The sequence below is a fragment of the Fusarium vanettenii genome (assembly GCF_000151355.1).
Source record: "Fusarium vanettenii 77-13-4 chromosome 9 genomic scaffold NECHAsca_27_chr9_1_0, whole genome shotgun sequence".
Taxonomy (NCBI): Eukaryota; Fungi; Ascomycota; class Sordariomycetes; order Hypocreales; family Nectriaceae; genus Fusarium; species Fusarium vanettenii.
The window spans coordinates 361,783-387,277 of record NW_003315858.1 but is presented as its reverse complement, the minus strand read 5'-3'; the positions used below and the strand labels follow the sequence as shown (position 1 = coordinate 387,277).

General features: G+C 50.5%; 8 protein-coding genes across 8 annotated transcripts; 6 read left to right on the top strand and 2 right to left on the bottom strand.

Annotated features, from left to right (window-relative positions):
- Positions 1-207: 207 nt before the first annotated feature.
- NECHADRAFT_63263 (uncharacterized protein) lies at positions 208-1,776 on the top strand. The gene is made up of 2 exons (XM_003043834.1): positions 208-463; positions 559-1,776. Exons 1-2 carry the CDS (start codon positions 294-296, stop codon positions 1,709-1,711), a joined length of 1,323 nt encoding a protein of 440 aa, XP_003043880.1. The 5' UTR covers positions 208-293; the 3' UTR covers positions 1,712-1,776.
- A 79-nt stretch (positions 1,777-1,855) lies between these two features.
- NECHADRAFT_48126 (uncharacterized protein) lies at positions 1,856-5,023 on the bottom strand (the record flags this gene model as incomplete). The annotated part of the gene is made up of 4 exons (XM_003043699.1): positions 1,856-2,214; positions 2,623-2,897; positions 3,585-4,196; positions 4,242-5,023. Coding segments are annotated over 4 exons (2,028 nt in total), but the record flags the coding sequence as incomplete, so codon positions are not given.
- Positions 5,024-6,154: 1,131 nt separating this feature from the next.
- NECHADRAFT_47982 (uncharacterized protein) lies at positions 6,155-7,494 on the top strand (the record flags this gene model as incomplete). Its single annotated transcript, XM_003043833.1, has 2 exons — positions 6,155-6,533; positions 6,581-7,494. The coding sequence occupies 2 exons, from the start codon at positions 6,155-6,157 to the stop codon at positions 7,492-7,494; spliced, it is 1,293 nt and encodes a 430-aa protein (XP_003043879.1).
- A 458-nt stretch (positions 7,495-7,952) lies between these two features.
- Positions 7,953-10,412, bottom strand: NECHADRAFT_48024 (uncharacterized protein; the record flags this gene model as incomplete). Its single annotated transcript, XM_003043698.1, has 2 exons — positions 7,953-10,106; positions 10,155-10,412. The coding sequence occupies 2 exons, from the start codon at positions 10,410-10,412 to the stop codon at positions 7,953-7,955; spliced, it is 2,412 nt and encodes an 803-aa protein (XP_003043744.1).
- Positions 10,413-12,761: 2,349 nt separating this feature from the next.
- NECHADRAFT_101480 (uncharacterized protein) lies at positions 12,762-14,195 on the top strand (the record flags this gene model as incomplete). Its single annotated transcript, XM_003043832.1, has 3 exons — positions 12,762-12,822; positions 12,878-13,487; positions 13,533-14,195. The coding sequence occupies 3 exons, from the start codon at positions 12,762-12,764 to the stop codon at positions 13,750-13,752; spliced, it is 891 nt and encodes a 296-aa protein (XP_003043878.1). The 3' UTR covers positions 13,753-14,195.
- Positions 14,196-15,539: 1,344 nt separating this feature from the next.
- On the top strand, positions 15,540-17,405 carry NECHADRAFT_48289 (uncharacterized protein; the record flags this gene model as incomplete). The annotated part of the gene is made up of 4 exons (XM_003043831.1): positions 15,540-16,079; positions 16,129-16,402; positions 16,454-16,707; positions 16,899-17,405. Coding segments are annotated over 4 exons (1,575 nt in total), but the record flags the coding sequence as incomplete, so codon positions are not given.
- Positions 17,406-18,673: 1,268 nt separating this feature from the next.
- Positions 18,674-20,892, top strand: NECHADRAFT_48195 (uncharacterized protein; the record flags this gene model as incomplete). The annotated part of the gene is made up of 2 exons (XM_003043830.1): positions 18,674-18,944; positions 20,318-20,892. 2 exons carry the CDS (start codon positions 18,674-18,676, stop codon positions 20,890-20,892), a joined length of 846 nt encoding a protein of 281 aa, XP_003043876.1.
- A 1,080-nt stretch (positions 20,893-21,972) lies between these two features.
- On the top strand, positions 21,973-23,639 carry NECHADRAFT_48359 (uncharacterized protein; the record flags this gene model as incomplete). Its single annotated transcript, XM_003043829.1, has 2 exons — positions 21,973-22,985; positions 23,039-23,639. 2 exons carry the CDS (start codon positions 21,973-21,975, stop codon positions 23,637-23,639), a joined length of 1,614 nt encoding a protein of 537 aa, XP_003043875.1.
- Between the last annotated feature and the right edge of the window lie 1,856 nt (positions 23,640-25,495).

The following is a 25,495-nucleotide window of genomic DNA, read 5'->3' as shown; positions in this document are numbered from 1 at the left end:
ATACATTCTCGGTGCAGTTCTCGTCTGGGAAGACGCGCTGAACAATTCGGAGCCAAAAGGCCACCATTGAACGCCACAGTACGCCAGACAGAGTCGAGTTCGAATGCAACACACTTGAAGCGTCTGGATCAAATAAAGTGGCGGCAAATAGGGGTAGTGGGGAAAAGGGAGGGATCTTCGTTCCCGGATGATACACTGGCCGTCGCTGTTATTTAGGCGTACGCTTATTCCCACATCCCGTTCCTGCCTCTTCTCCCTGTCTCGGAATCACGCTCCCTTTGGCCATCTTGACGATGCTGTCCTCCATCTCGCGCGCCCCGCGCTTTTCGGTCACTACTTGTCTTCTTATTGCTGCCGGCGTCTCTCTTTTGCTGGTCTTGTTTGCTTATTTCTCGGATGGTTTGAAGGCGCCGTTGGAGTATGCCCACGGCAAGGCTGGAGAGTACTGGGACAAGACTTTCAAGTATGCATCTGCCCCGTGACGCTGTTGGCTACGACGTCAATACCCACGTGTCGTGACGACTTGGCATCATCTTGGCTCGGCGCTGACTGTCACAGGCCCTCTACACAGGTCTACAACTGCGAGGACCCTTATCGTCGACCAGGCTACCTCTATATCCCGGCTGATATAAACGGCACCGATCAGTACAAGAAGACACGATGGATCCCGTACACCGATGACCTCCTTGACGCCGAGGATCCTGATTATGCGGTGTACCCTGCTGCTGGCGAAATCGTCTTCAACGCCACCGAAGTGGAATCCGATTACCTTGACCTATCATCCACGCCCCGACAATGGATGCCCGCCGTCGTTGCCGAGAGTCAGCGCCGACGAAAGGCTGCTCAGTATATGAAGTCGGCTGGCGTTGAGGACTATGCTCCCATGAAGAACGAGGGCGAGCTGGGCTGGCTCTGGGGCCGTCGTATTCTGCTCTTTAGCGACTCGGTCGATCGATTCATGATGGAGTTTTTCTGCAAGGAGCTCGGACGAGGCATGCAACAGCCGGCACCGCACACGACGGCTACATGTACCATCCCCGAGTTCAACCTCACCTTCGTCCACTGGCATTTTGCTGGCTCTTTCACCTACCGACCTGAGTGGTGGTGGATGACCGACATGAAGGCTATCGCCTTTGAGGACCGCTGGGAGCAGTACTGGGGACCCATGAACCAGACGATTCAAGGACCCAACGGATACCCCGATCTTATCCTCTGGCAGAGCGGTCTCTGGGACCAGCGAGCGTTCTGGGAGAGCGGCGAGGCCAACCACGAGAAGGATGTCTACCCAATGGGAACACGGGTGAGACAGCTGGTCTGGCAAGAAGTCCGCTTCACCGCTGCCCGTCTTCGAAAGTTTGTCGGCCGTATCGCCCTCGAGTTTCCTAAGTCGCCCACCATGTTCCGATCCATGACGATTCACCGCGTGAGCGACGCCGGAGATGCCACCATCTACGACCTGGACCGACTCTCACGAGCCATCGCCGAAAAGGCCGGACACGAGGTGTTTGAATGGGGCCGCATCATCACGTCGCTGTCGATGCTGTACAAGGACAAGACGCACCCGGGTAGGGGCCCCGCGAGCTGGCTCTGGGCCGACATGGTGCTTGAGTACCTGGCTCGTGGTGGAGGGGCTGGGGATGAGCAGAGGAAGCCGTATTTCGACTCGTGGGATGCTTGTCACCCGCACCTTATGAACTGGGGAGGACGATAAAGCTTCTGTGCATGTAGAATTATGAGCGACTAGACTAATAAGACAAGATCACAGTCATACTTTTTACTGCTAATCATACTGGCAAGAGTGCACGTGTAACGGCTTCATAACTGCAATTTATTATACACAGCCTTATGGTATCAACTACGACAGAGGGTATATCTCTTGCCAGGGGTCACTTATCATGCTCACTTGAAAATGGGTTGATTCTGGCCACCCTTTGTTTACCCTCCGTCTTCTCTTTGGCTTCACCGGTTTTGCACCATACTCGAGAAGCAGATCCACGAGCGCTTTGTCTCCACGCTTGGTAACATTGGACAGTGGTGTCGCCCCGTCTTCCGATGCCCCGTTTGCATCAGCTCCGTTCTCAAGGAGCAACTTGACTATGTCCGGGGGACCCCATGCCTTTGTGGCGATCAGGAGAGGTGTTTGGCCGTGTTCTACTTCGCGAGAGTTAGGGACGTGAAGATAAAAGTATGCTCTGGACTTGTAGTTGACGTCGACTCGCTTTGTTCTCAAGAGAAGATCTACCACGGCCGTGAACTCCTTAGGATCACCTCGGACCCCTGGGGGATACCTACATGCCCCTAGGATAGCCCATGTTAGAGGGTTCCGGCAATGAGGACCTTTACCACAAGCGTCTGGATCAACGTGGCCAGTTTCGAGCAGTCTTTGCACAATTTGAGAATGACCACCCTCGGCAGCAAATGACAAGGGCGTTCGGCCCGCGATGTGTTCATCGAAATCCACGGCTTTTGAATCGATGTCAATGTTGGCAACCTGCAGAAGCGCTTCAACAATTTGCTCATAGCCATCTTCAGAAGCGTAAGATAGAGGAGTCCTCTGCTTGCGGTCTTTCGAGTTAACATTAATGTTTTGACTCTGTAGGAGCGCTTCGACGATTTGTTGACGACCATAGTCGGCAGCGTAAGAGAGGGGAGTCCTTTGAGTGAGGTCTTTCGAGTTGACATCAACACCCGGGGTCTGTAGAAGCAGTTTAACCACTTTCTCATGACCGCACTGAACAGCGTGGGATAGGGGAGTCGTTTGGTCTTGGTCTTTCGAGTTGATATTGACCTTGTATCTTTGTAAAAGCACTTCAACGGCTTCCACATAGCCCTCAGCAGCAGCATACGACAGCGGAGCTCTTCCATTCTTGTCTGCTGCGTCAGCGTCAAAGACATCACTGTCGAGAAGAATTTTGACGACTCCTGGGTGACTGTTTGAAATGGCTGAGCGGAAGAGTGAAGTGCTGAGGCTCACTCGATTTGTTGCGAGTAGCTTCTTCACCATCTCTTCATCTCCTTGTTCAACCGCACAAAACATGGGTGATCGATAAGCACCAAAGAGGGAAGAACCGTAAGCCATCCGATCATCGAATTCTGTTGACCCGAGATAGACGTTGTCAGCTCGCAACAGAATATCTATGATGGTGGTCGAGTTTATCTCGACAGCGTATGATAGAACGGTTCGACTGTTGGAGTCCAGCAGATTGACATTGGCTCGCCCGATGTCAAGCAGTGTCTCACAAACTCTGTCCTGCCTATTTATTACGGCCCGATGCAGGGGAGTCTTGCCCTCTGAGTCCCGGTTGTTTGCATCTGATTCATACTCGCATAAGAGTTGACGGGTGACAGCATCATGACCCTCAGCTGCCGCGAAGGCAAGGGCCGTCCAACCTCTAGCAGTTGGCTCATCAACGGTTTCACCAACAGCGATCTCGTGCACAACATCGATCAGACCAAAAAGAGCAGCTACGTGAAGCACGTTGACTTGCTCTTTTACCGGGTCAAGACAGAACCTGTTCCAACGGTCCTTTGGAAATCCCAAGAGAGCTCGGCCCTGGATCAAGGGCTGAAGTGAGGACCAAAACGCCTGTTTGAGCTGAAAGAAGGCCAAGATCCTTGCAGGTGGTGTTTGGCGGGCGTGCATTCCCCAGTGTTTGCAAGCATATCGATAGAAAGGCCAGTCTTGAAGACGCTTCCGGTACTCGTCTCCGTTGTGGCAATGCGCTCTCTTAAATGGATTAAACGAGAGATATGTGAGGCAAACCTCAGTCATCTGATCTTCAGAATTCAGAAACCAGGTATCTCTGGTGCGCTCAAAGTACTCCTGAGTGGTGTAGTGAACGAGGCGGATGATGCCACTTTCTTGATCAACAGCGACTAGGCCCCCACAGGCCGTCACCATGTCATCGGCATCAGGGAGGTTGTCAAAGTCCAGATCTTCTTCCCCAACCTCCACGGCCAAGGCGTGCTGAAGTTCTGATACCGTGAGAGGGGACTTGGAACAGACGATCCACTGCAGCACGTCCACAGCGAGTTCCGCCCGATCAGGGAATTGTTTCTGAATACGCTTCATTGTTTGTTTGTAGGTATCGTCGTAAGCTGTCGAGCCACGTGGAAGTCCTTCGAGAGCTGCACGAAGGGCCTTTGGAGTGCGTTTGTACATCAGAGACTCGAGGTGGAGATGGGCGAGTAGGAACCTAGGAGGATCAGCGATATCGCTAAAGGAGTCTGGAGCCTCTTACATTCCGTCCACGACCTGCACTAATTGGCTTTTAATCTGTTCTTGAAGGTCGGGGCTTCGCGTAACAAAGCCTGGCAAACGTCTGAACTGGCCGTCGAGATATTTCTGAACGTCCTGCTCACTCGCACGCACCTCGACCAATATTGCCTTGGGGAACCAAGCCTCAATCTCCGGAATCGGCCGAGATGTGCACATGAGGTTGGCTGAGAGGGTAGTCTGGAGCTCCATGAATTCTGACAATAAGGTGTTTCGGCGTCCGTCTCGGGGGGGACATTCGTCGAGGGCGTCGACGATGATGAAGACTTTTGAGTATAGTGAGGATAGGCTGTGAATAAGGTCACGAACTTCCTCAAATGCCAGCTTGGAGCCCCATCTAATATGCTCTTTATACAACTCTTCAACGGCAGCCGGAATATTAGATTGTTGTGCCACTAGCTGTCTAAGCAAGTTCCCAAAGACCTGATCGATAGTTTGGTTCTCTTGCTGCTGATAATTGAAGTAGATGTGAGCCACACAAACACTCGCATCATCCCGGAACTGCTTCATGAGTTCTTCAACCACGATAGATGAGAGAATTGTCTTGCCGGCGCCGGGGATCCCCGGACAGAAGAGAGTTTGGCCATTGGTGGACATCCAAGAGGCGAATTCGGTGGATTGAAGAAGCCATAGGCCTGTTCCCGCTTGTTTTCGAGCTGAAATATCGTTCTGTTGAGCTGTGTGGTCGAAAGAGCTGAGCCAGTTGAGAATGGCGAGCCGTTCTTGACGGTCCTGAGACTGGTTCAGACGATCGACGCCCTTCTTTACTGCCGCAGTTGTCTCGCTGAATTGGTCAGATCAGTAGCCTAAGACACTTTGTGTGTATATCACCTGGAAAGTTGGTTGAGAAATGCAGTAAGCATGGCAATGCTTGAGCTGATGCGTTGCCGAAGCTCATCAGCCTCAACTGGCTCCCACTTGAGCTTCTTCCAGACTCGTCGAACGGACTTGTGAGAGTTACTTTGTGTGCTGTTCAAATCACTAAACCTGTCACAGACAGCTTGGAGGTCATGGAGAACAGCCTCGCAAGTGCCCATAGCTTGCTCTAGATTAGTCTCTTGCTGAGCAGTGAGATCCAACTCGTCAACTTTAACATCGACGTCTTGGAGTAACACAGACAGCACTTTGGTTCTAGGACTAGTTAGCTTCCAGTCCAGCACAGCCGGGAGCCTATACTGACTCATCAGAAAGATTCTTAAACTGGCTCGGTGCCCCGTTAAAGCTCTTGCGAATCTTGTGCGCCAGCTGTGCAGCGGCGAGGAAATCACCGACGCTGAATCCGAAACTCATCTTGACCAATAAAGAGATGTGTTCCCAGGTAGCCAGAGGCTACTGACGTTTGTGTGTTGGATCGCCCGATGGGAAGAAAGGAGTAGATAGGAAAGAAGTTGCTGGGGAGGTTTAAAGTAAAGAGGAGAGAGAGTTGGGTTAGAAAAGAGGAAAATTCACGCCTGGCAGAGTCGTAGAGCCTCACAAGGCAGAGTTAAGGCAACCTGAAACTTGGCGACCAATCCATCAGACGTGGCGCACCGAGCTGCATGTTGACGGCCGTTGGTTGGGTATTTTGAGGATGGCAGTGCTGTTTGTGTGGTAAACAAACACAATGGGATTTTCAAGCTATCAACGAACGTCTTTCAAGGTGAATATATGCAATTGCTTAACGTAGAATCTAGATAGATAACTTTCGATATTGACTCTAGATTGATATTGATAGCTGACTCTACTTCCTTATTCAGCAAATGGTCAAATGTCTCGATTAGGAATGAGTGACCATGCATCCAATCCATGCAACTCAACGCCTTATAAAGACGTCGCATCCACCTGCAAGGATTTCACCGCTCAACGATTCTCACTCATTCGATATACTACTGCTCTAAAATGGCGTTACAAAACCCCGAGTCAAACCAAAAGTCAGAAACCGATAATCAAGCGATTGAAAGTCCTGATGACGATGTCCTCACGTACCCAGAAGGCGGCCTCAGAGCTTGGGGCGTCGTCTTTGGATCTTTCTGCATCATGCTCTCTGTTTTTGGCGTGATTAATACTGCAGCTGTTTTTGAGTCGTATTTTATGGAGAATCAACTGAAAGACAAGGAGCCTTCGACTGTGGCATGGATCTTTTCGCTGTATCTTTTCAACATTTATTTCCTGGGCTTACTGGCGGGTCCTATATTTGATCAGCATGGGCATCGACTGCTCATCTTTGTGGGGAGTGTTTTGGTGGTTGTTAGTTTCATGTTGTTGAGTTTGTGCTCAGGTAAGATCCTACTCACTCGTGAAGAACCATAACTGACCGGTATCTAGAATACTATCAGATAATCCTCTGCTTCTCCATGCTCTTCGGAATAGGAGCATCTCTCATGAACATTCCCGCCTACGCCGTAATCGGACATTGGTTCGACAAACGACGTGGCTTTGCAGTCGGCGTTGCTTCTACAGCTGGGGGCATTGGCGGCATCATATTCCCCCTGGTTTTTCAAGCTACCCTTCCGAGCATTGGGTTCGCTTGGAGCATGCGGATGCTGGGCTTCATTCTTCTCCTGCTTGCAGTACCGTCGAATCTCTTGATCAAGACCCGTCTGCCGCCCAGTGAGCAGTTTGAATCCGCTTGGCCTGAGTTTAGGTTATTCAAAGATCCAAGACTATCTCTCTGCTGCGCGGGGATATTCTTCATGGAATACGGCATAATGGTTCCTCTGACTTATGTCGTCTCATATGCCACAGAACACGGACACGCATCTACCAATAGTTATATGCTTCCAGCACTTCTCAACGCCGGCAGTGTCGTTGGAAGAGTCGTTCCAGGAATCATCTCAGATCGGATCGGGAGATTCAACGTCCTGATCATCACAGTCGGAGCATGTATCATCTGTGTTCTTGCACTCTGGCTACCAGCAGGAGATTCAAAATCCATGCTCATAGCCTTCACTATCCTCCTAGGCTTCGCAAGCGGTGGAAACGTCAGCTTGGTTCCTGTCTGTATAGGCCAGCTCTGCGATTCGAAAGATTACGGACGGTATCTATCAACTGCTCTACTGGCGGCGAGCTTTGGGACCTTGACGGGAATTCCTATAGGGGGTGCTCTCCTCGGGCTCGATAACGGAGATGGATGGTTGGCTGTCATTATCTTTTCTGGTGTTTCGTATGCCGTGTCTTGGAGTTGTTATGTTGCTGCTAGGGTATTGGCTGTGGGATGGACTGTGAAGGCCATCTACTGAGAGTTGATTCTTAGCATAAAGTTAGGATATGAAAAGGCCTGGAGGTAGATCTTAGCAATGGAGCCATACATGATGAGGTAGGGTTTAAGAGGGATAAACGACATAGATGATACACTAATGAAGAGCGGTTGAACGAGAAATACGAATATTGTAGCTTGGCAATACATTGGCCACACAAGGAGCGAAAGCCTAGGACCCGTGCGCTTGAAAATATAATTGGTATATCGTATCTGAATACTCGAGGTATAGCTGCCAACCACTCGCCTCCCATGCATGATGCATCCATTACCCACAATGCTCATCCCAAAACAACTCCAGCTCGCTCTCAAAAATGCTATAACAAAAGAAAAACATGTAAAAGGTGACTATCCCTCCTCTTGTCTTGATGTAGGTACTCTCTCTCGTCTAAGCCAAAATGCTCATCTTGTACCCCTTCTCTTATATCTCGCCCGGTATTCCTAATCCCAGAGAATCCAGCCAGCCCTCGACTCTGGGCCATATCGCCCTCGGCTTTCTACACTGAGAGCCTTGTTTGGGGTGTTTGAGATTTGATGTACGTCGTATGGCTCTGGATCACTAATGTCGGTGTCATCTCTGTGAGCGTCGCTGGAATGATATGCTTCGCTGGTTTCTGCTTCTTCAGCAGGTGGCGAAATGGTTGCTCGTGGCTGCCATGCTGGCGCAGACCAAGGTTCTGGAATCTTTTCGTCTGGCTCTTCCTCTACTGCCACCTCTGTATCGTCATCCACCCCCTTCAGTGGTGGAGTTATGGGTTTTGAAAAGTTAAAGTTTGGGTTGGCCTCCTCAGCGTGAACTGAGGATGCTAGTGTAGCTCGGGTGTGAATGTGAACTTGGCTTCTAGATGCTCTCTTCAGACGAGGCTTGCGCTGCGAAAGTGATGACCCGACCTGGCTTCGGCGAGATTCCATCTCGAGTCGCTCCTCTTGTTCCGTCTCGTCGTCGGTGATGGCATCATCTACCAGTAACCATTGTCTGGGAGCCACGAGGAGGCTGCTACCAGACTTCCGACGATGTCGCTTCTGGTTCTTTGTCTCGGCAGACGCGGCCGCCGCTTGTCCTGCTTGCGCTGTGGGAGGAATCTTGAGGGGAATGTTCCCCATGGTGACATGCAGGCGGCGCAGGTCTCGCTGGCTCTCAGAAAAGATGACTCTGGCTCGGAGTCTATGTACTGCGCGATCCAAGGCCAGTTCGATAGCACATCGGTCTCGTATCCGGCTCAGTTTGGGCCAAGTCGCTCGCTCACCGACGAGACACGCTCGCATCATGAACTCGGGCGACGGGTTTCGCATCAACCGTGGGAGGTCGTTGATGCTCATTTCCGGAAGGATGTTGATGTCGCCAGAATACTTCTGACTGAGCACACTGCGAAACTTGGTGGCGAGGTTGGGCATAATGCCGAGTTCAGTCAGGAAGTGAAGTCGGTGAAGCGCCTCGTCCCTCGCTAGTGATGTCAACGTGTACATCCAGTCAAACTCGTCGGCGTTGACTTGCTGGGGGCGTTCTGGCTTTCTTTGAGGGGACAAGTGGTCATCCTTGGCAAGGAACGGGACGACGTGGGGGTTTACTTGGGAAACGATAAAGTGGTTCACGTTGAACATTTCCGAGAGGCGTGTCATGGGCAAGTCGTTGTCCACTGAACCATCAATCCAACGTTGTGGAGTTGGGTTCCATGGCAAATGCTCGCCCGTGATGGGATCTTTGACGAGAAGAGGTGACGCGTTGAAGACCAGAGGAACTGAACACGACGCGGCGACAGCGGACCAAATCATGACATTTGGAGCTGTGACATAGTTGAGCAGTCTCGGCAACTCATACATGGAAGCCGTCGAAACGCAAATGTTGAGAATTCGTCGTGTTCGGTTGTAAGCCTCTTGAAAGGTCATGTCTCCCATCAAGCCTCTCATGACCCTAGTAAGATGCTTGATGTCAGACCAACTTCCTTCTGTGAGCAAACGGCGCAAGTTATTCCAAACGCCATCCGTGCCATCGGGACTTTCGAATACGGAAAGGTCTCCGTAAGGAAATTCCTCGATCAACTGAGGGATTTCCTCGTCTGTTCGCGTGCACATGGCGGCGCAAACAATACTTCCAGCGCTGGCACCTGAAATGATCCTTGGCAGAAGTTGTGCCTCAAACAGGGCCTTCAAGACGCCAATATGGGACATGCCAAAGGTGCCACCACCTGACAAGAGCAATGCGCTGCGGCCAAAGCTCTGTCGAGCAAAGAGGATGCCTTCAAGCAAGTCGCGATACTCAACACTCTGGTCAAGCCGACTTTGCGTGACAACGGCCTCAATTGTCTGTATTGTGGACTCGACGTAGCGCTCGATGAGATGCTTCGTTCCCGAGTACGAGTGTCGGTAGAGATCGACATTATCCATGCCACCGAGATCTCGAGAGAGGGCAGTGCGTATAAGATGCATCATAGTATGAACGTCGCATTTGGTGCGGGCTTCGTCGAGGGCTTGCAGACGCTCCTTGATCAACTTGGGGTTGTAGTCGCCTGACGATGCGTCTCGTTTCCACTCATCGTTTCCTTCGAGAACGTCGAGTTCTTTCGCGGCAGCCTCCCATTGCGCGTGAGACTCGGCCTAGGTCTATTAGCAAGTGACGCGACAGCAGAGGCGACAGCAACTCACATTTTGCATGCGCAGACCCAAATGATGTTTCCTTTCTTCCAACTGTTGAACCTTTTGGCGCTGGTCTTCTGTCAAGCCATCCTTGCACCATAACCAAGTATCATTGGCCTGCTTGATGGCCTTTTGGATCGTACTGACGACCGCTGGACCCGACGAGGAGACGCTCGGTGGACGTTTCGCTTTCGTGTTCGACTTGACGGGAGACTTGGGTTTCGAGTGGGTAGGAACCGCACGAGTTTGGAGCAGCAGATCGGCCATGATGAAGGCCCACGCAGGTCAAGCGTGGGAACAAGGTCGTCTGCGAGGAGGGAGTGGCAGCGGCGGAGAAAGCGACGTTATAGCATGGCAGGGGAGATGTTTGGAATAGGTTCGAACGCGAGCGTTTGTAAGTTTGAGGATCGTGATCGTAGGAGGAATAGAGCGTGTTTGCGTCTTGTGATTGAAACTGAGAGATTATTGTTGAAACAGGACAAGAGATGGGAGTAACCGGGGGGTCACAAGTCGAGGAGCGAGCGGAACTGTAGGTGCGGTGCGGTGTGGTTGAGTTGGCGGAAGTGGTGGGGGTTGGCGGAGGGGCTCCGAGACACGGCACAGAAGGAGATAACGGCAGTGGCTTGCAAAGACGGCTTCAAGCTTTTCTTCCAGGCAAACACAGGTAAGAGGTGATGATCTGAGGTGATGATATTCGGGGATGGACTTGGTGATGATGAAATTGGATCTTGGTGTGCGAATAGGGACGAGAGGAATTTCTTGAATTTGGGAAGGTCCCCATGACCATGTCCACTTTCCGAGATTGAATCCACTTTTCCCCGCCATTGTTGAATGTGGGGAAAACTGCCATGCAGCCGCTGTAGAGCAGTTGGCAACCGCTAAACGCCCTGTAACGTGCTATATTTACAGGGCATTTTCCTCTTGTTGTTTGTCCTCAACACCACATCAAACATTGAACACGAGATATTCAGCTCACTGCATTCACAGCCTCTGGAACGCCCTTCGTCGTCAGCCCTCAGCAGACATCTGACCAGCCGCAAACTGGAAACGCACCCAATTCAGGGCATCCTCACCGCCTGGAGGGAGGGCGACCAACCAATCAAGGAGTCAGGAAGGGCAGCCCTTACAGGGGCACGTGGCCGCATCTCCAGGGTGGCTTTCCAACTGGGGCTGGCCTGGCCTGAGCGGGTCTTGATCCCCGCCACAGCATAATCAATTATCCCGCATTTCACATGTCAACAGGCATGGTTCTGGTCATGTTTATTGGATCCTCCGCAATTCTTTGCATCCTTTGCGCAGTTCACGCGGGCCGATGCTCGGCAGCTGATTCAGACGAGAAGAAAAGTCTGGGGAATTTGCGGGGAGGAAGGGGAGAAAGAGTCCAGTGTAAGCGAGATGAGAAAACGTGAGCGGGTGGCTACGGTTCCATCGTGGTCTGATGTTGAAGCTTCAACGTGATCTACCAGACAAAACTTTCTTTTTAATGCGGGCTACTGTGAAGAATTGCTAAACTGAGCTCCAAGTACCGGTCTGGCAGTCTTACATCTGCCTGGTTCACGGAAGAGGGAGACTTCCGTCCGACATGAGACATGGGCTGACTCGTCTGACCTGCACATTGACTCAGGCGGCTTCGGAACAGACGATCAAAGAGCGATCGAGATTCCATTCCTCACGAGGAAGATCTGCACAAGGCAGTGAACACAATGACGACAACCAGTGGAAGAACCATGTTCCATACCGATGAGCTTGCTGTCTAAACTGGGGCAAAACCTCCGGACTTGACCTTTGAGGGGTGGGCGATAAGCTTCTGAAGCTCCTCACAAGCTTGCGAGTTCGGACACTCCGGGGCAAAGGATAGGGCGACCATTTACGACTAAAAAAAGTAGTGTTCGTGCTTCGAGGTCAAGCTATCTTCAAAATGGCGTAGCAGCTGCAGTAGCTGGCCCTGTTTGAGGCTGAACCAAATCCTCAGAGTCTGGACCATCCATGTTGCAATGAGTTCCTGGCTGCCAGCCTTCCAAGCTTTTCTTGAAACGATGGATCTGCAAAATATGCAGGACAAAATTTTCTTGAATGTTCCATCGGTTGCTCATTTGTGACGCCTCTTCCGTGAGGGCCGTGAGGGCCTCGTCAAGCCATTCCCGCTGTGACTCCAGTCTGTTAACACCATACAGCTATTGACACTTGAAGAATGACTGCACCATTATTACAAGCTCACACAAATTACCCACAGAGAACAATTACAATTACAATTATACCATCCATCAACGTCACCTGACGAAACACGTGCATCAGCTCCCCAAAAAGCAACAACTCGAAACATCACCTCGTCCTACCAGATTACGTTATGGTGACGCCGTACACACGCGAAGCCTGCCCAGACACGTCGCGATCCCGCTGCTCCCCCGCATCAATACCTGCTTTTCTGCAACGTCGTTTACCAATCTACATGTCATGGATGACGTTTGTTTGCTTACAGGAGGCGCAGAGGACTGGCATGCTGCCGTTTGCCCTCTTAAATGCCTGCTTGCCCGCTTTGTCTTGGGGGAGTTTTATTCTGTAGTCTTTGAGCTCTCGACAACTTGAAATATTCAGAGGCGATTCGAAAACGATACTATGGATTCTGTGATTGAGGCCCTCAAGACCAAGCCCGTTGGGCCGATCCCGACTGTCACTCGTATGTCTTCGAGCAAATGACTTCACTCAATTGGCTTCACACTAACAATTACCAGCTGAGCCGACCCATTATCAGACAGTCGGCCATAATGGGATCCGCGCTCTGTGGGTTCTCTTCTTCATGATGGTGGTGGCTTCGGCCGTCTTCGCCCTCCTGTCGTGGAACGTCGCCGTCCAGCGTCGCATCTTCTACTTCCTCACCACCTTGACCACCATCATCTCCGCACTGGCATACTTTGCTATGGCGTCCGGGCATGCGGCCACCTTTAACTGCGTCAGTGTGCGAGATCACCACAAGCACATTCCCGATACGTTCCACGACGTGTGCCGTCAGGTCTACTGGGCTCGCTTTGTGGACTGGGCCATCACGACTCCCATCCTGGTTCTCGAGCTTTGTTTGCTGGCTGGTGTTGATGGAGCACATACCGTCATGGCTATGGTGGCGAATGTCATCATGATTCTCACGGGTCTTTTTGCTGCTATTGGTCATGCGCATACTGCTCAGAAATGGGGATGGTATGCCATTAGCTGCATTGCCTATCTCTTCACCATCTGGCACGTCTCTATCCATGGTGCTAGGGCTTCTCGAGCTCGGGGTACCAAGGTTTCCCGACTGTTTGGCTCCCTTGCCACCTTTGCCCTCATTCTCTGGACTATCTACGTCGTGTAAGTGATTTCACCAATTGTTGTGTCGCAAGCTAACAATTCTAGGGTCTGGGGTGTTGCTGGCGGTGCTTGGAGAGTCAAGGTTGGCACCGAGACCATCATCTACGCCGTCCTCGACGTCCTCGCCAAGGCTATTATTGGTCTCTGGCTGATCACGGCTGCCCGTCAGAACCGCGAGACGACCCCCGAGGTTGGTGGCTACTGGGCTCACGGAGCTGGTACCGAGGGAGCGATTCGCATTGGTGATGACGACGAGGGCGCGTAATCCCTCCAAAAGTGAACCATGGAGAAAACCTGTTTCATCAGATTGGATGGATTGGTTGTTTTGGCGCCATGCTAGCATGGTGCCTGGGGAAGAGTCATGCGTTTGTAATAACGCGCGACAATGGGCGGGTGGTAATTGGTGGTGGAAAGTGTCTACGGCAGGGAAAAATGGCATCGGAGTAGTGCGAGGTATACAAGGATGCGAACTGCGCTACATGACACGCCGCGATGGCGTTGAGTAGTTTCGGGAGTGGTCAGTCTGGTTTCAGGGAGGCAGTGCGGTTTGAAGATGAAGGGGAGAAATTCAGAGTGGCAGGGAATTCGTTTTAATGGAAAATCGTTGCAAGGAGAAATTGGAGTGTTATCTCAGTCTTTTACTTGTTCTGTCAATGAGGACACGAGCCAGGGATTGACGAATTGATACCCCTATTCTGCTGTCTTGAGTTGGCAATGCCACTCGCACGCACTCAGTGGGATCGCTCGACATTACCTTCCAGCATCGAAGCTGACAGCAGATGAGTCTGTTATTGCTTCGTAACAATTACTTAGGATCATATATTCGTATAAAAGGGTGTTGATACTCGTATTTTGTGAGGGAATGAGTCCGTCTCCTCTCGGCACCAAGCATAGCGGAGTGGGCCCGGACCGGCCGGCTCGGTGTGCCCGACTTCCGGAGGTACAGGGCCGTTTCTTGCTAAAGCCCGGTTGCAATATATCCGGATGGGGATAACCTTTTCTAGTAGTAGCTTCTCTTACCGTCTCATGTCGTTGCCTTTTCAAATTACTCTTTGTTAATTCGGATTGGGGATCCTGTATGAGCCCCGTAACAGCATCTACTGGTGTAGGCCATGTAGGGTCTATCGGCTCCAATTGCACAATTACCCTCTAGGATACGGTATTCATATCGGCCTCAGAATAGACTTGCATGGTTCCTAAAGTCAAGTCAAGCAATTCATAGAACACAGCTACCACCATCCGTGGATGATTGGGAGCTCAAGTCAACATCTCCAAGGCCTGCCTGTCTGGGTTACGTCAGCATTTGCGGCCAGAAACTGGTCTAGCTTTCGGTCTTGACCTTTTGGTCGGGCCGTGTCGACACAAACCGGCCTCCTTCTTCATTATCGCCCTGCCTTGATAGCTATCAGTCTCCGATACTGCGGCAACTTCGGCCTTTCGGAAGAGATGAACCGCCGGCGATGTTTGCGCGCGTGAGTGACCTATCACGGAGATACTGCTCCCTCCACTGACTGTTATTATAGGTGCGCTCGGTGTCGTGACATGAAAGTGCGATGCTCAGGCTCAGTTCCATGTGCGCGATGTCAAAGGAAGAGGCATGAATGCTACTTCAGGCCTGAAGATATGCGAACAACCGTTCCGATAAGGGAAGCACATTGCCTCACTCGTTGCTTACGCCTGGCTAACACTGGCCATAGCTATCTACAGTCGCTGGAAGCCCGTGTTCAGGAACAAAGTGTTCAGGAACAGGGTCTTCAGCCACAGCAGCCAGCCATGACGCCGCCGCGGTCAACCATGCCTTCGGACCAGCTCAGTGGTATAGACCCGGCCATTCTGAGCCCAACAGAGCAGTCGTCGCATACCCAGAGCCATTCGGATACCGCTGGGAGTAACACTCAGGCCTCCTGCCAAGTTGACCCTGCATTGGACTCTCCCGAGTTCAATCGCAACCCGCTCGTCGACAGCGGAGAGTTATTTGCCCGCGATCCCCACGGCAAATTCTGTAAGTAGGCCGTTTCATTTGGACATTTACTCCAATTAATTACGTTGATAGGGTATATGGGCCCAACTTCGTCTTGGGCATTTTGTAGGCGTGTCCTCGCCATCATCGGGAGCTGCATGCCTAAGCCGGAACCTCCAGTTTACCCCTGGGATCTTGAAACCATCAACCTGACCTGGAGTCCTGTTGGATTATATGATCAGCCAGACGTTTCGGGGCTCCCATCATGCGAGTATGCGCTCTATCTGTTGTCCACGGTTCAGTACCATCTCGGATCGCTCTACGAAATCATTGACCATGAGTCTTTCCGTGAGCAGGTTGAGCGCTTCTATCAAGATCCTGCAGGAGAGGCTTATCGCTCGAGGTTCTGGTATTCACAGTTTTTGTTAGTGCTGGCATTCGGCGAAGCATTTTTGAACACTGGTTCGAATAAAGGCGTTCCGGGCATCAAATATGCTTCACGAGGGTTATCTTTGATCCCAAGCCTCATTCCGTTGGACAAGGACAAGGAATCGTTGGCGGTGGTGCAAGCTCATTGTCTGGCGGCTTTATACCTACAGGCTGTTGACTTGAGATTGATGGCATTCCAGATTGTGAGTACAGCCGTTTGGCCTCCAAGTGACATTATCTGATACTGGGTAGATTGGATCAGGGCTGCGTCTCGCACTCATTGAAGGATGGCATAGGCACATGCCTCCAGAAGATGTTGGCGAGCAGCACTCAAAACGCTGCAACACCATTTTCTGGATCTTGTATATCATTGATCGAGAATACGGCCCGTTGGTTGGAGCCCCGAGTTCCATCAGAGATGAAGACATCACGACAAAGTTGCCCTCCGATATCGACAGCTCCCTAAGATCCGATGCTCTCACGTTACAGATCCGCATGTCTCGTCTAACGGCAACAATACTCAACGGTACGGAGCCAGCATTTCTGTGTTTTTGGAACCTTTATTGATGACATCTAGGTGTTTATGGTGTTGACAGGAACTTTGACGGAACTTTACTCAATGATACACAGTCGGTGCTCCACAGCCTCGCAGACGTCTCGAGAGATATCAGCGCATTTCTTGACACGAGACTTCAGAAAACAAATGTCCGATCCTCAAAGATCGCCACAAGACTGATTCTCTCATATCATCACGTAAGTAGTACCTCCCCCATACCATATCTGACACTGATGAAGTTAGTGTGTTGTTTTGACGACTCGGCCCTTGGTCATGTGTGTCTTGCAAAGGCGGTTGACTGCAAGTGATGGAGACCGGTCCATTCCCGATGGTCCCATCAGTTCACTCCTACAGTCGTGTGTTCATTCGGCATTGAACATTCTCAAGACTTTACGAGCATTAGGGGATGAGAATCTTCTCGGTAAGAAGCCAGTCTTGCCATACAATGAACTGATTTAACACATAGTACTCAGACTCCTTTCTGCCGTTTCAAATGGAGACTGTCTTCTCGTCGGCCTTTCTACTCTACGTTATCGACGCAGTATCACCTGGTTTCGTGCCCGATCAAACCTGGCTCGCAACTGCGTACGGAATATTCGACACAATGATCGCAAAAGGCAGTCCAGCAACACCACTTCGAAAACGAGAGCTACAGCGTTTGGAGCAGATCATGACATCGTACCTCGGATCCGGATCTAAAGAAAACCCCTCGCCTCTACAATTCCAAGAAGAGCCCATTATGAGGCGGGGAATGGATCTACCTGATCAACCAGCAACGGCAGACGTTGCGTATGTGGACGAGACTTCACTCTGGGGACTGCTGGGCTCTCATGGAGGGTATATCTTGTCACCGGGGGAGATTATGCAGTTGGCCGAGGGACTCAACATGGAGGATTTCATGGTTACACCTGAGGAAGGTGTGGCTCTGGGAGGGCATGGTCAGGCTGAGATAAACCCGGATACGGGGCCATGATAGGAGCAGGAAGAGATAATGGTATCATTGCAGAAGCCATGGGCAACACCTGTGCAGCGACATCTCTCTCACTGACTCGCTATCGGCTTAAGTCAACTCAGAATGGACAGGAGCTAACTCTGGAATGTGTCCTCTTTGCTAAAAGAATGAGATTTTGTTTCCCCTTATCAGCCTGGGATCACGGCTTGCTGCCGGCGATGGGACACCGGCCCGAAGGTCGGCCCCACATACCGACACCGGGATACCGGCCGGGTTCCGGACCGTCCCAATTCTTTGATGGGCTGAAGCATTGCCTGCAAGCTGAGAGGTAGGACGGAAGTTGGCACGGAATTTCTGGAACGGAAGTTACGAAATGGAAGTTATGGAACGGAAATCATCGGACGGAAGTGGTGCCGATGAGAAATACGGAGATGATATGTAACGCAGTGTTCAGGAAGTCAAAAATGATTGGCTAGGCCTTGATTCATAAGTCAAATATGTGTTTGAATATGGAAAGATGCATTAACTGCCCGGAAAGTATGTATGGCGTCAGAGGCACTTGTAGACCCAACTCGGTAGGGGTTTTTCCAGCCCAAGTCATCCGTAGTTGGTAGCCTCTTGTCTTCAACTCGACCCTTTCAGTACCTGGAAATGCTCTGGAAAATCTCATATGGCCTCGAGTGTTCAATCTGAGCCCATATAAACCTGAACCGGATCAGTAAGTTCCGCCTTCCATCTCTATTGTCTGCAATCAGGGCCCCACGCAATGTCGGAATCCACATGCCGATGTATCCACTGGCCGACTTCCTGGGCTTTGTGTCAATGCCATACGGGGGCTGTCTCGATTACAACAATGCGGGGACGGATTCAAACGTCGAATGAATGGAAAGAACAGATTCTGGAACCATTCAGATGATGGTGATATTTCGCTCAGTGGGTTGGGTCGCCGAGGAAATCATCTAGAAAACACATCTTAACTGCGTCCATTCACATCCTTGTCCACTGTAGCATATCACCCCTCACGCCCTAGACCATTCTCACGATCTTCCCCTCGCAGCAAGCCGAGTCGCCCCTTGCAGCTAATTATGGCCTCCTCTCCCTTCTGGATCGAAACTGAAGACTGGCATACCGCCGGTGAACCTTTCCGTGTGGTCAAAACGCTTCCAAGCGGCTACCTTCCCGAGTCTTCGACCGTTGCCCAGCGTCGTTTCGATATCATAGCAGATCCTCAACATCCGCTCGATCAACTTCGTCAATCATTATGTCACGAACCTCGTGGTCACGCCGATATGTATGGCAGCTTTATTACACCACCTGATGATGCTGGAGCTGCCTTTGGTGTGCTCTTTTGGCATAAGGATGGTTTCTCTACGGCTTGCGGTCACGGAACGATTGCGCTTGGATACTGGGCTATCGCAAATGGTATCGTCAAGGCTCCAGAGTCTGGAGAGGCCAAGGTCGACGTTGTGATCGATGTTCCATCTGGCCGTGTGGTGGCTAGTATGAACATCGTTGACGGCAAAGCTGTTGGTGCCGACTTTATCAACGTGACGAGCTACAGTGGGTCTCAAAAAGTAACGACACATTTTCCCGTACCCCGCTTTTACTTCTACCTCCACCAAAATCATCACCAACTTCAATCGTTCATCACGCAGTCAATTTACGTCCAAATGGCCCCAAAAAGACATCATTCTCCTCATACGCGAACGAGGATTGTTTGGAGATACAATTCGGGCGTGTCGGCCGCCCAGATCGCGCGGGAAGAGGGCGTCTCTCGACATGCAATTTACGGTGTGGTACGAAGATATCGCGACCAAGAGAGTGCCGCGGACCAACCCAAGTCCGGCCGGCCGCGCATTATTGGAGAGAGGGAAAGAAGGAGAATTTTGAGGGTTATTGCCCAAGATCCTCATCTTCAGATACGTGAATTGATTGAGGAAGCTGGGTTAAGCTGCTGTAGGGCGACTTTAATCTCATACCTACGAAAAGAAGGAATCATGCATTATAAGTCTCTTCTTCGACCTTTCCTTAGTGAAGCCAACGCCAGAAAGCGTCTACGCTTTGCACGGCGGTATGTTCATATGGCTGAGGACTTTTGGGAGAAATGGACCTTCTCTGATGAGGTTATCATCGCTCGAGGAGAGGGCCAGAGGCGTACGTGGGTCTTCTGTAAACCGGTATATGTTCTTCTCATAACTGCGACTTTTCTGACTATTTCTAGCACGAGAGACTCTTCAGACGGAATGTTCAGACACGCGTACGACCGACAAGGCACTCACAGATGTTCTTCAGCGCTTTCAATCATCGCAGGCGCCTCCCGATGGTCCCCCTGGCCGGCGATCCAGAAAGCCCTCGCGGCGGAGTAACTGCGCAGATTATCCTCGCATGCTTGCAGCGATACCTTCCCCGGATTGTGACAAGGAATAGTTACTTCCAACATGACAACGCCAGCACATTTACAGCCCACATCGTACGAGACTGGATCTATGAGTGGTGTGAGAGTCGAAGGGCCGAGGTGGTAGACTGGCCGCCTTGTAGCCCGGATCTCAACCCCATAGAAAACCTATGGGCAATCCTCAAAGAGAGGATTTGCAAGCGATATCCAGAGCTCACATATATGCCCAAGACCGACGAAGCAAAGCAGGCTCTTATTGCAGCTGCGATCGAGCTGTGGGAAGAGATTGAGCCGGAAGTCATTGATAACCTAGTCAACTCAATGAAGCGAAGAATGCAGGCTGTTGTGCGCGCCCACGGCTGGTATACTAAGTATTAGATACACCAAAAGATGCAGCTCTCAATTATCTATAGATTGATATAGAATACGATGCAACTGGCCCTCATTTGGCTGCGCAATAAGGCGCTGAAGATGTAGTCTCATTTGGTGGTGGTACTGATACAGCGGGGAAACCCGGAATGTGTCGTTACTTTTTGAGACCCACTGTACCAGTTGGTCGAGTCATTGCCTGCTGCCGTGCCCTCGCGAGGAACCGAAGTGAAGGTCGATTTGGCATTTGGCGGAGCTGTCTATGCTACCTTGGATGCGGACCAGCTTGGGCTTAAGGTAGAGCCCAAGAATGTCAACGAGTTTATCAAGATTGGGCGGGAAATCAAGGCTTCGCTGGGAACTCGAGCTCATTACGGAACATACGATTGTTACGGAGTCATCTTTTTCAACGAAGAGGGCGATGATGAGGGAGTTGTTCGGCAAAGAAACGTCACAGTGTTTGCAGACGGCCAAATTGACCGATCGCCCTGTGGCTCTGGCTCATGTGCTCGACTCGCAGTCTTGTTTGCTCAGGGAAGAGTAGCGCCCGGAAAGGCAAAGCTACTACACCGATCGATTATTGCGTCGCAGTTCCAGGCAGAGGTCTTGTCGGAGGAGAAGTCGCCCGTGGAGGGATTCCCTGCGTGTATTCCTCGTGTGACGGGCGAGGCAAAGTTGTGTGGGAGGATGAGTTTCTATATTGATCCTTCAGAGGACATTTATCCTGGATTTCTTCTACGGTAGACTTTTAGACGATATACAAACCAAAACAAGTTCATTTTCTACCCATGATATTCCTTTCAAAGCAAAATCTTTTGCTATGTGAACATGTTTCGTCGCGTTCAAGTCGGTGGTGGGTAGTTCATGGTGACACGGAGGTCTTGAATGTAGTTACCACCGCTTTGCGTTCAATGGGTTCACCTCCTCAACGCCCTTCAAACAGAAAAGACGGGAAAAGATCTACCATTATAGTTTCTATTTAACTAGTGAGCAGCCTACCTACCGAGACGCGTTGCGGTCCGTGACCCTCTTCATCTCCAGGGTAGGGAGCTGTACACAGGTCGACTGGAGATGGCTGTGTATCCCTGTATTTTTCTTCTTAGCACGTATCTTGCCCCAAACATGACGCGAGTGAAACTCTTCTATTAATAATGCATGGCTTGTAACAGTCGAATTACTTTATCTGCCTCAAACCCAACTTCCAATCAACTCCCATTACCCAGAACCTGGTTAAAATCTGGTTAAATCTTGCAGAAGGATGCATCTTGACCAACAGTTCGTCCCATCTTCTCCACTCACTTGCATCGTAGATGGAGTTGACACTACTGCCAAGATGGGCAAGTCAAGCCGGCTTATCTATGCTTATTCGTCAACTCGCTGTGAAGCTCCGCTTTCGGTCTAGTTTTGTCCGGTCCGAAAGTCCGAAATCCTCGCTTGCGACCTTATTGCCCTTTCTGGTGATAGACGATGGAGGTTGAGAGACCGAGATTTGCTTTAAAGAATCGTACTCGGTCTCGAGATATGTCCGTCTGTCCGTTAAAGATCCAGTCTTAAGAAGGAGGATCTGCCTCTTTGTCTAGTGCCGATGCTAGACCTTGAGCTTACAAACCAGGCACTTCAACTCGTATAATCGATCAATAACATCATCACCATCTCCGCTTTCCTCTGTGACTGTTTTCTGCGAGCTAAACACAGCGGAGCCGATTATCAATCCCTTCACCAGACCCACACTCCAAAACCCAACATCGCTTATAAGAAACGAGTCGCCATTCTTTGACCCTTCCATCGGGCGCACATCTTCACACACACTTACCGACCCTCCATATGGTTTCCACAAACGAAAAGGATTGCACCATCGATGGTGTCCTCGACCAAGAACGCAATGGGTCTTCACAGGAACCTTCTATTCTGTTTGATCAGAAGGAGATTGAGAGGTTGGGACGAGAGCGTCCGGCGTGCTTTCACAGCTGGTACGCCGAGATAGGTTTCGTCTTTGCTGTTGTTGGGTCTATGATGGTTAGCGAGTATTTTGTTTCCGGGTTCAACATTGCGCTTCCTTCTCTTGCGAATTCGTTGGATATTCCAGAGTCGGCGAGGACTTGGCCCGCGGCTGTCATCAACTTGACTACGGCGGCTCTACTTCTACCTTTTGCGCGACTATCCGAAATTCACGGTGGGCGATTAATCTTCTTGGGAGGTCACGTATGGCTGCTGGTTTGGTCATTGATCGCTGGGTTCAGCCAGAATCCAACCATGCTCATCGCCTGCCGAGCCATGCAGGGTCTAGGATCCTCTGCCTTCTTACCATCGAGCGTTGCTATTATGGCACGGATCTATCGACCAGGACCTCGAAAGAATTTTGTCTTTGGAATGTTTGGAGCCTTTTCTTGCATTGGCTTTTACTCGGGTATATTCTTTGGCGCCCTCGCTGCCCAAGTCCTCGGCTGGAAGTGGTACTTTTTCATCGGTGCCTGCTTCTGCGCTGGTATCTTTGTCGCTGGTCTTTTGACAATTCCCAAGAGCCAAGGCGATACGCAACCTGACCTTGGAATGGATTGGATGGGAGCCTGCACTATCGTTCCTGGACTGGCGCTGGTTGTATACGCGTTGACGGATGGTGGAAATGCTCCTCAGGGCTGGCGTACGCCTTACATCTACATCACCCTGATCATTGGTGTCTTGTTTCTTGCCTTGGCCGTTTACATCGAGGGCTGGAAGGCTAGTCAGCCTCTATTGCCGGCTGAAGTGTTCAAGACAAAGTACATGACTCGGTTGATCATTGCTTTGTTCTTTTCCTATGGATCTTTTGGTTTGTTCCTCTTTTACGCCAGCTTCTAGTATGTTGCCGCATCCACAGTTCTCTGATCCGTTAGACTAACATTGATTTTAGTATCGAAGAAGTGTTGGGCATCTCCCCGTTGCTGACAGCAGCGTGGTTTATTCCTCTGGCTGCAGGTGGATTTATCCTGGCCGTCGTTGGTGGTTTCGTCCTTCACATTCTCAGCGGACGACTTTTGCTGCTGATTTCTGGATTTGGATTCCTTGGATGCTGCATATTATTCGCCCTCATTCCTGATAGTGGCAAGTCAAACAGCTTTCTCTACTGGGCCTTTGTTTTCCCTGCCATGGTCCTTAGCACAATCGGCGTGGATATCGCATTCAACGTCACTAACATCTTCATCACTACATCTCTCCCCAGTCATCTTCAAGCCGTTGCTGGAGCCCTGATAACAAGTCTGCTCTACCTCGGCATGGCATTCTGGCTGGGCGTTGGAGAGATGGCCATTTCTGCCAAGAAGGACGTCGAAGGAGCAGAGAATGTGAGCCAGAGGAGTCAGTATCAGATCGGATTCTGGGCTGGCGCAGCACTTGCAGTCGCTGCTTTGTTCATCTTTGTCACTGTCAAGATGGAATCGGCCAAGGCGGACCTCACCGCGGATGAGAAGGCTGCGAGGGAACGGGAGAATGCAACTGAGCAGGCAACAGAATGACGAAAATATTGAGTTACGGGTATAATGAGGTATTGGAATATTTGGGGATATCAAAAGTTATTGGTTTCATGGCATATACCCAGCAAGCACTGTTGTTGAAAATGAAATGATGGACAGAGCACATCTAAGAAAGACCTCTTCATAGGGGAATAGACTAGGATTATCGATCTATATATAATGGCGAAATGAAAACTCATCGCATCTTGCTAACACCAGCGACTTCTGTTGTCTGAGTTGTGTTGAGGTGCTTTATCTCTCAGTTGAATGATCGGCAATGGCTGAGATAGTGTTGTATTGAGTCCGGCTATACACAGATCGAACATTTAGCTATTTGAAGGAAACGGTGGACGTGCAAAGTCACAAAAAGAAAAGGGCTTTGAGCCATTCTTACCCAAGGTGATCAGCTCTGATGCTGATCGCTAGATGACTTGTCCTTGCACTCGGGTCTCCCACAGTTCCCAGGCATCCTCTTGGAAGCCAAGTAACTCTCGCAGACGGGATGGTCAGGTTTGTCCTGTAGTGCGCAAGGGATGAGGACAGGCTCTCTTGCGACGGTGTGGCCGCAGCCAGTGTAGATGAGGTTGGAGTAGGTAATCTCGCACATATTGTCTAATGAAGATACGATGATCGGTTGAGTGGGTATTGGTGACGAGTGACTTGAGATTGACGATGTATTAAATAGATCGTAAAATGTCGACATGCGTGTGTGTGCGTGAAGAGAAAAATGCTGAAGAACGTAGAACGATTAAACATTCAGCTGAACAAAGAGAAACCTACTGAACGCATAATGTTTTGTTTGCCTTTAACGGTCGTTTTGCATGATTAAGCATGTACAATGAACACAAAGAAACCAAGAAACAATGCTCAAGACCCATTGCAGGAACTGGTTTGATGCACAAGAGACTACAATGGCCAACCTGTTTGCTCTACATCATTGCAACCAGGTTTTCAGCTCTCTTACTTGGTGTTGAGATTTACGCTGGGATACAAGTGAATTCCGTGGCATCATCCAGTGGCCTCGATTCATGCGAGGCATGCTTTGTTTGTATTTTGGGCCTGGAAGTGATGAAGTGTAGACAAAGGTTGTAGCCTATCTCGACATGACCAAGTAACGACGTTTACCTTGAGTAACACTCACGCTGAGCGATTCAGAATTAAACAGTCATCCTGACAACACAGGACATCTAATGAAAACTGCTGGAAGTGAAGTAGACGGCCAACTTGACCACCGATGACCTGGTGTCTTGGCTTTCGTTCTTGAGGCTATTTTAACTCTAGGCGGAATTTTGGGTAGTGGAGTACGGACTGAAAAGTGTTGGTGGCTAGAAAGAAAAGTTGCAATATAATGTTGGGTGCTGATGTGACCTGTGATCTCGTAACAAAGGCCAAGTAAGATAATGAGGATACTGAGATGAGAAGGATCAGGCACATCTGCCTCGATCGTCATGCCTAGAGCCACCAAGGATAAAAAGACAATCGTCGCCAAGTCAAATTGTTTCTAGTACGCTCTTGAATCTGTCTACGCAGGTTGAATACTGCGACTTGCCTGTCAACGTCAACCTGCCGATGAAGTCTTGAATGCCGTGTTTCGTGGGTACTTGGCACTTGAGAGGCTGAAATAATGCAGCTAAAAATCTCCTACATGGTATCTTCATGCGACGACGTCGAAATGAAGCTGATTTTTGGCCGAGACCTGTCAGCAGACCTATCCCAAGTGGAGAGCTGGTGGATTTGACAAGGCGGTGATGGTGGCACGGGAATGCCCGCACCTAGACTCTGCCGATGACTGGGATTATCCTAGCAGCGGTACGAGAACTTTATTGGCGGTCTGCAAAGGGTCCAAGTTTATTCTCCCT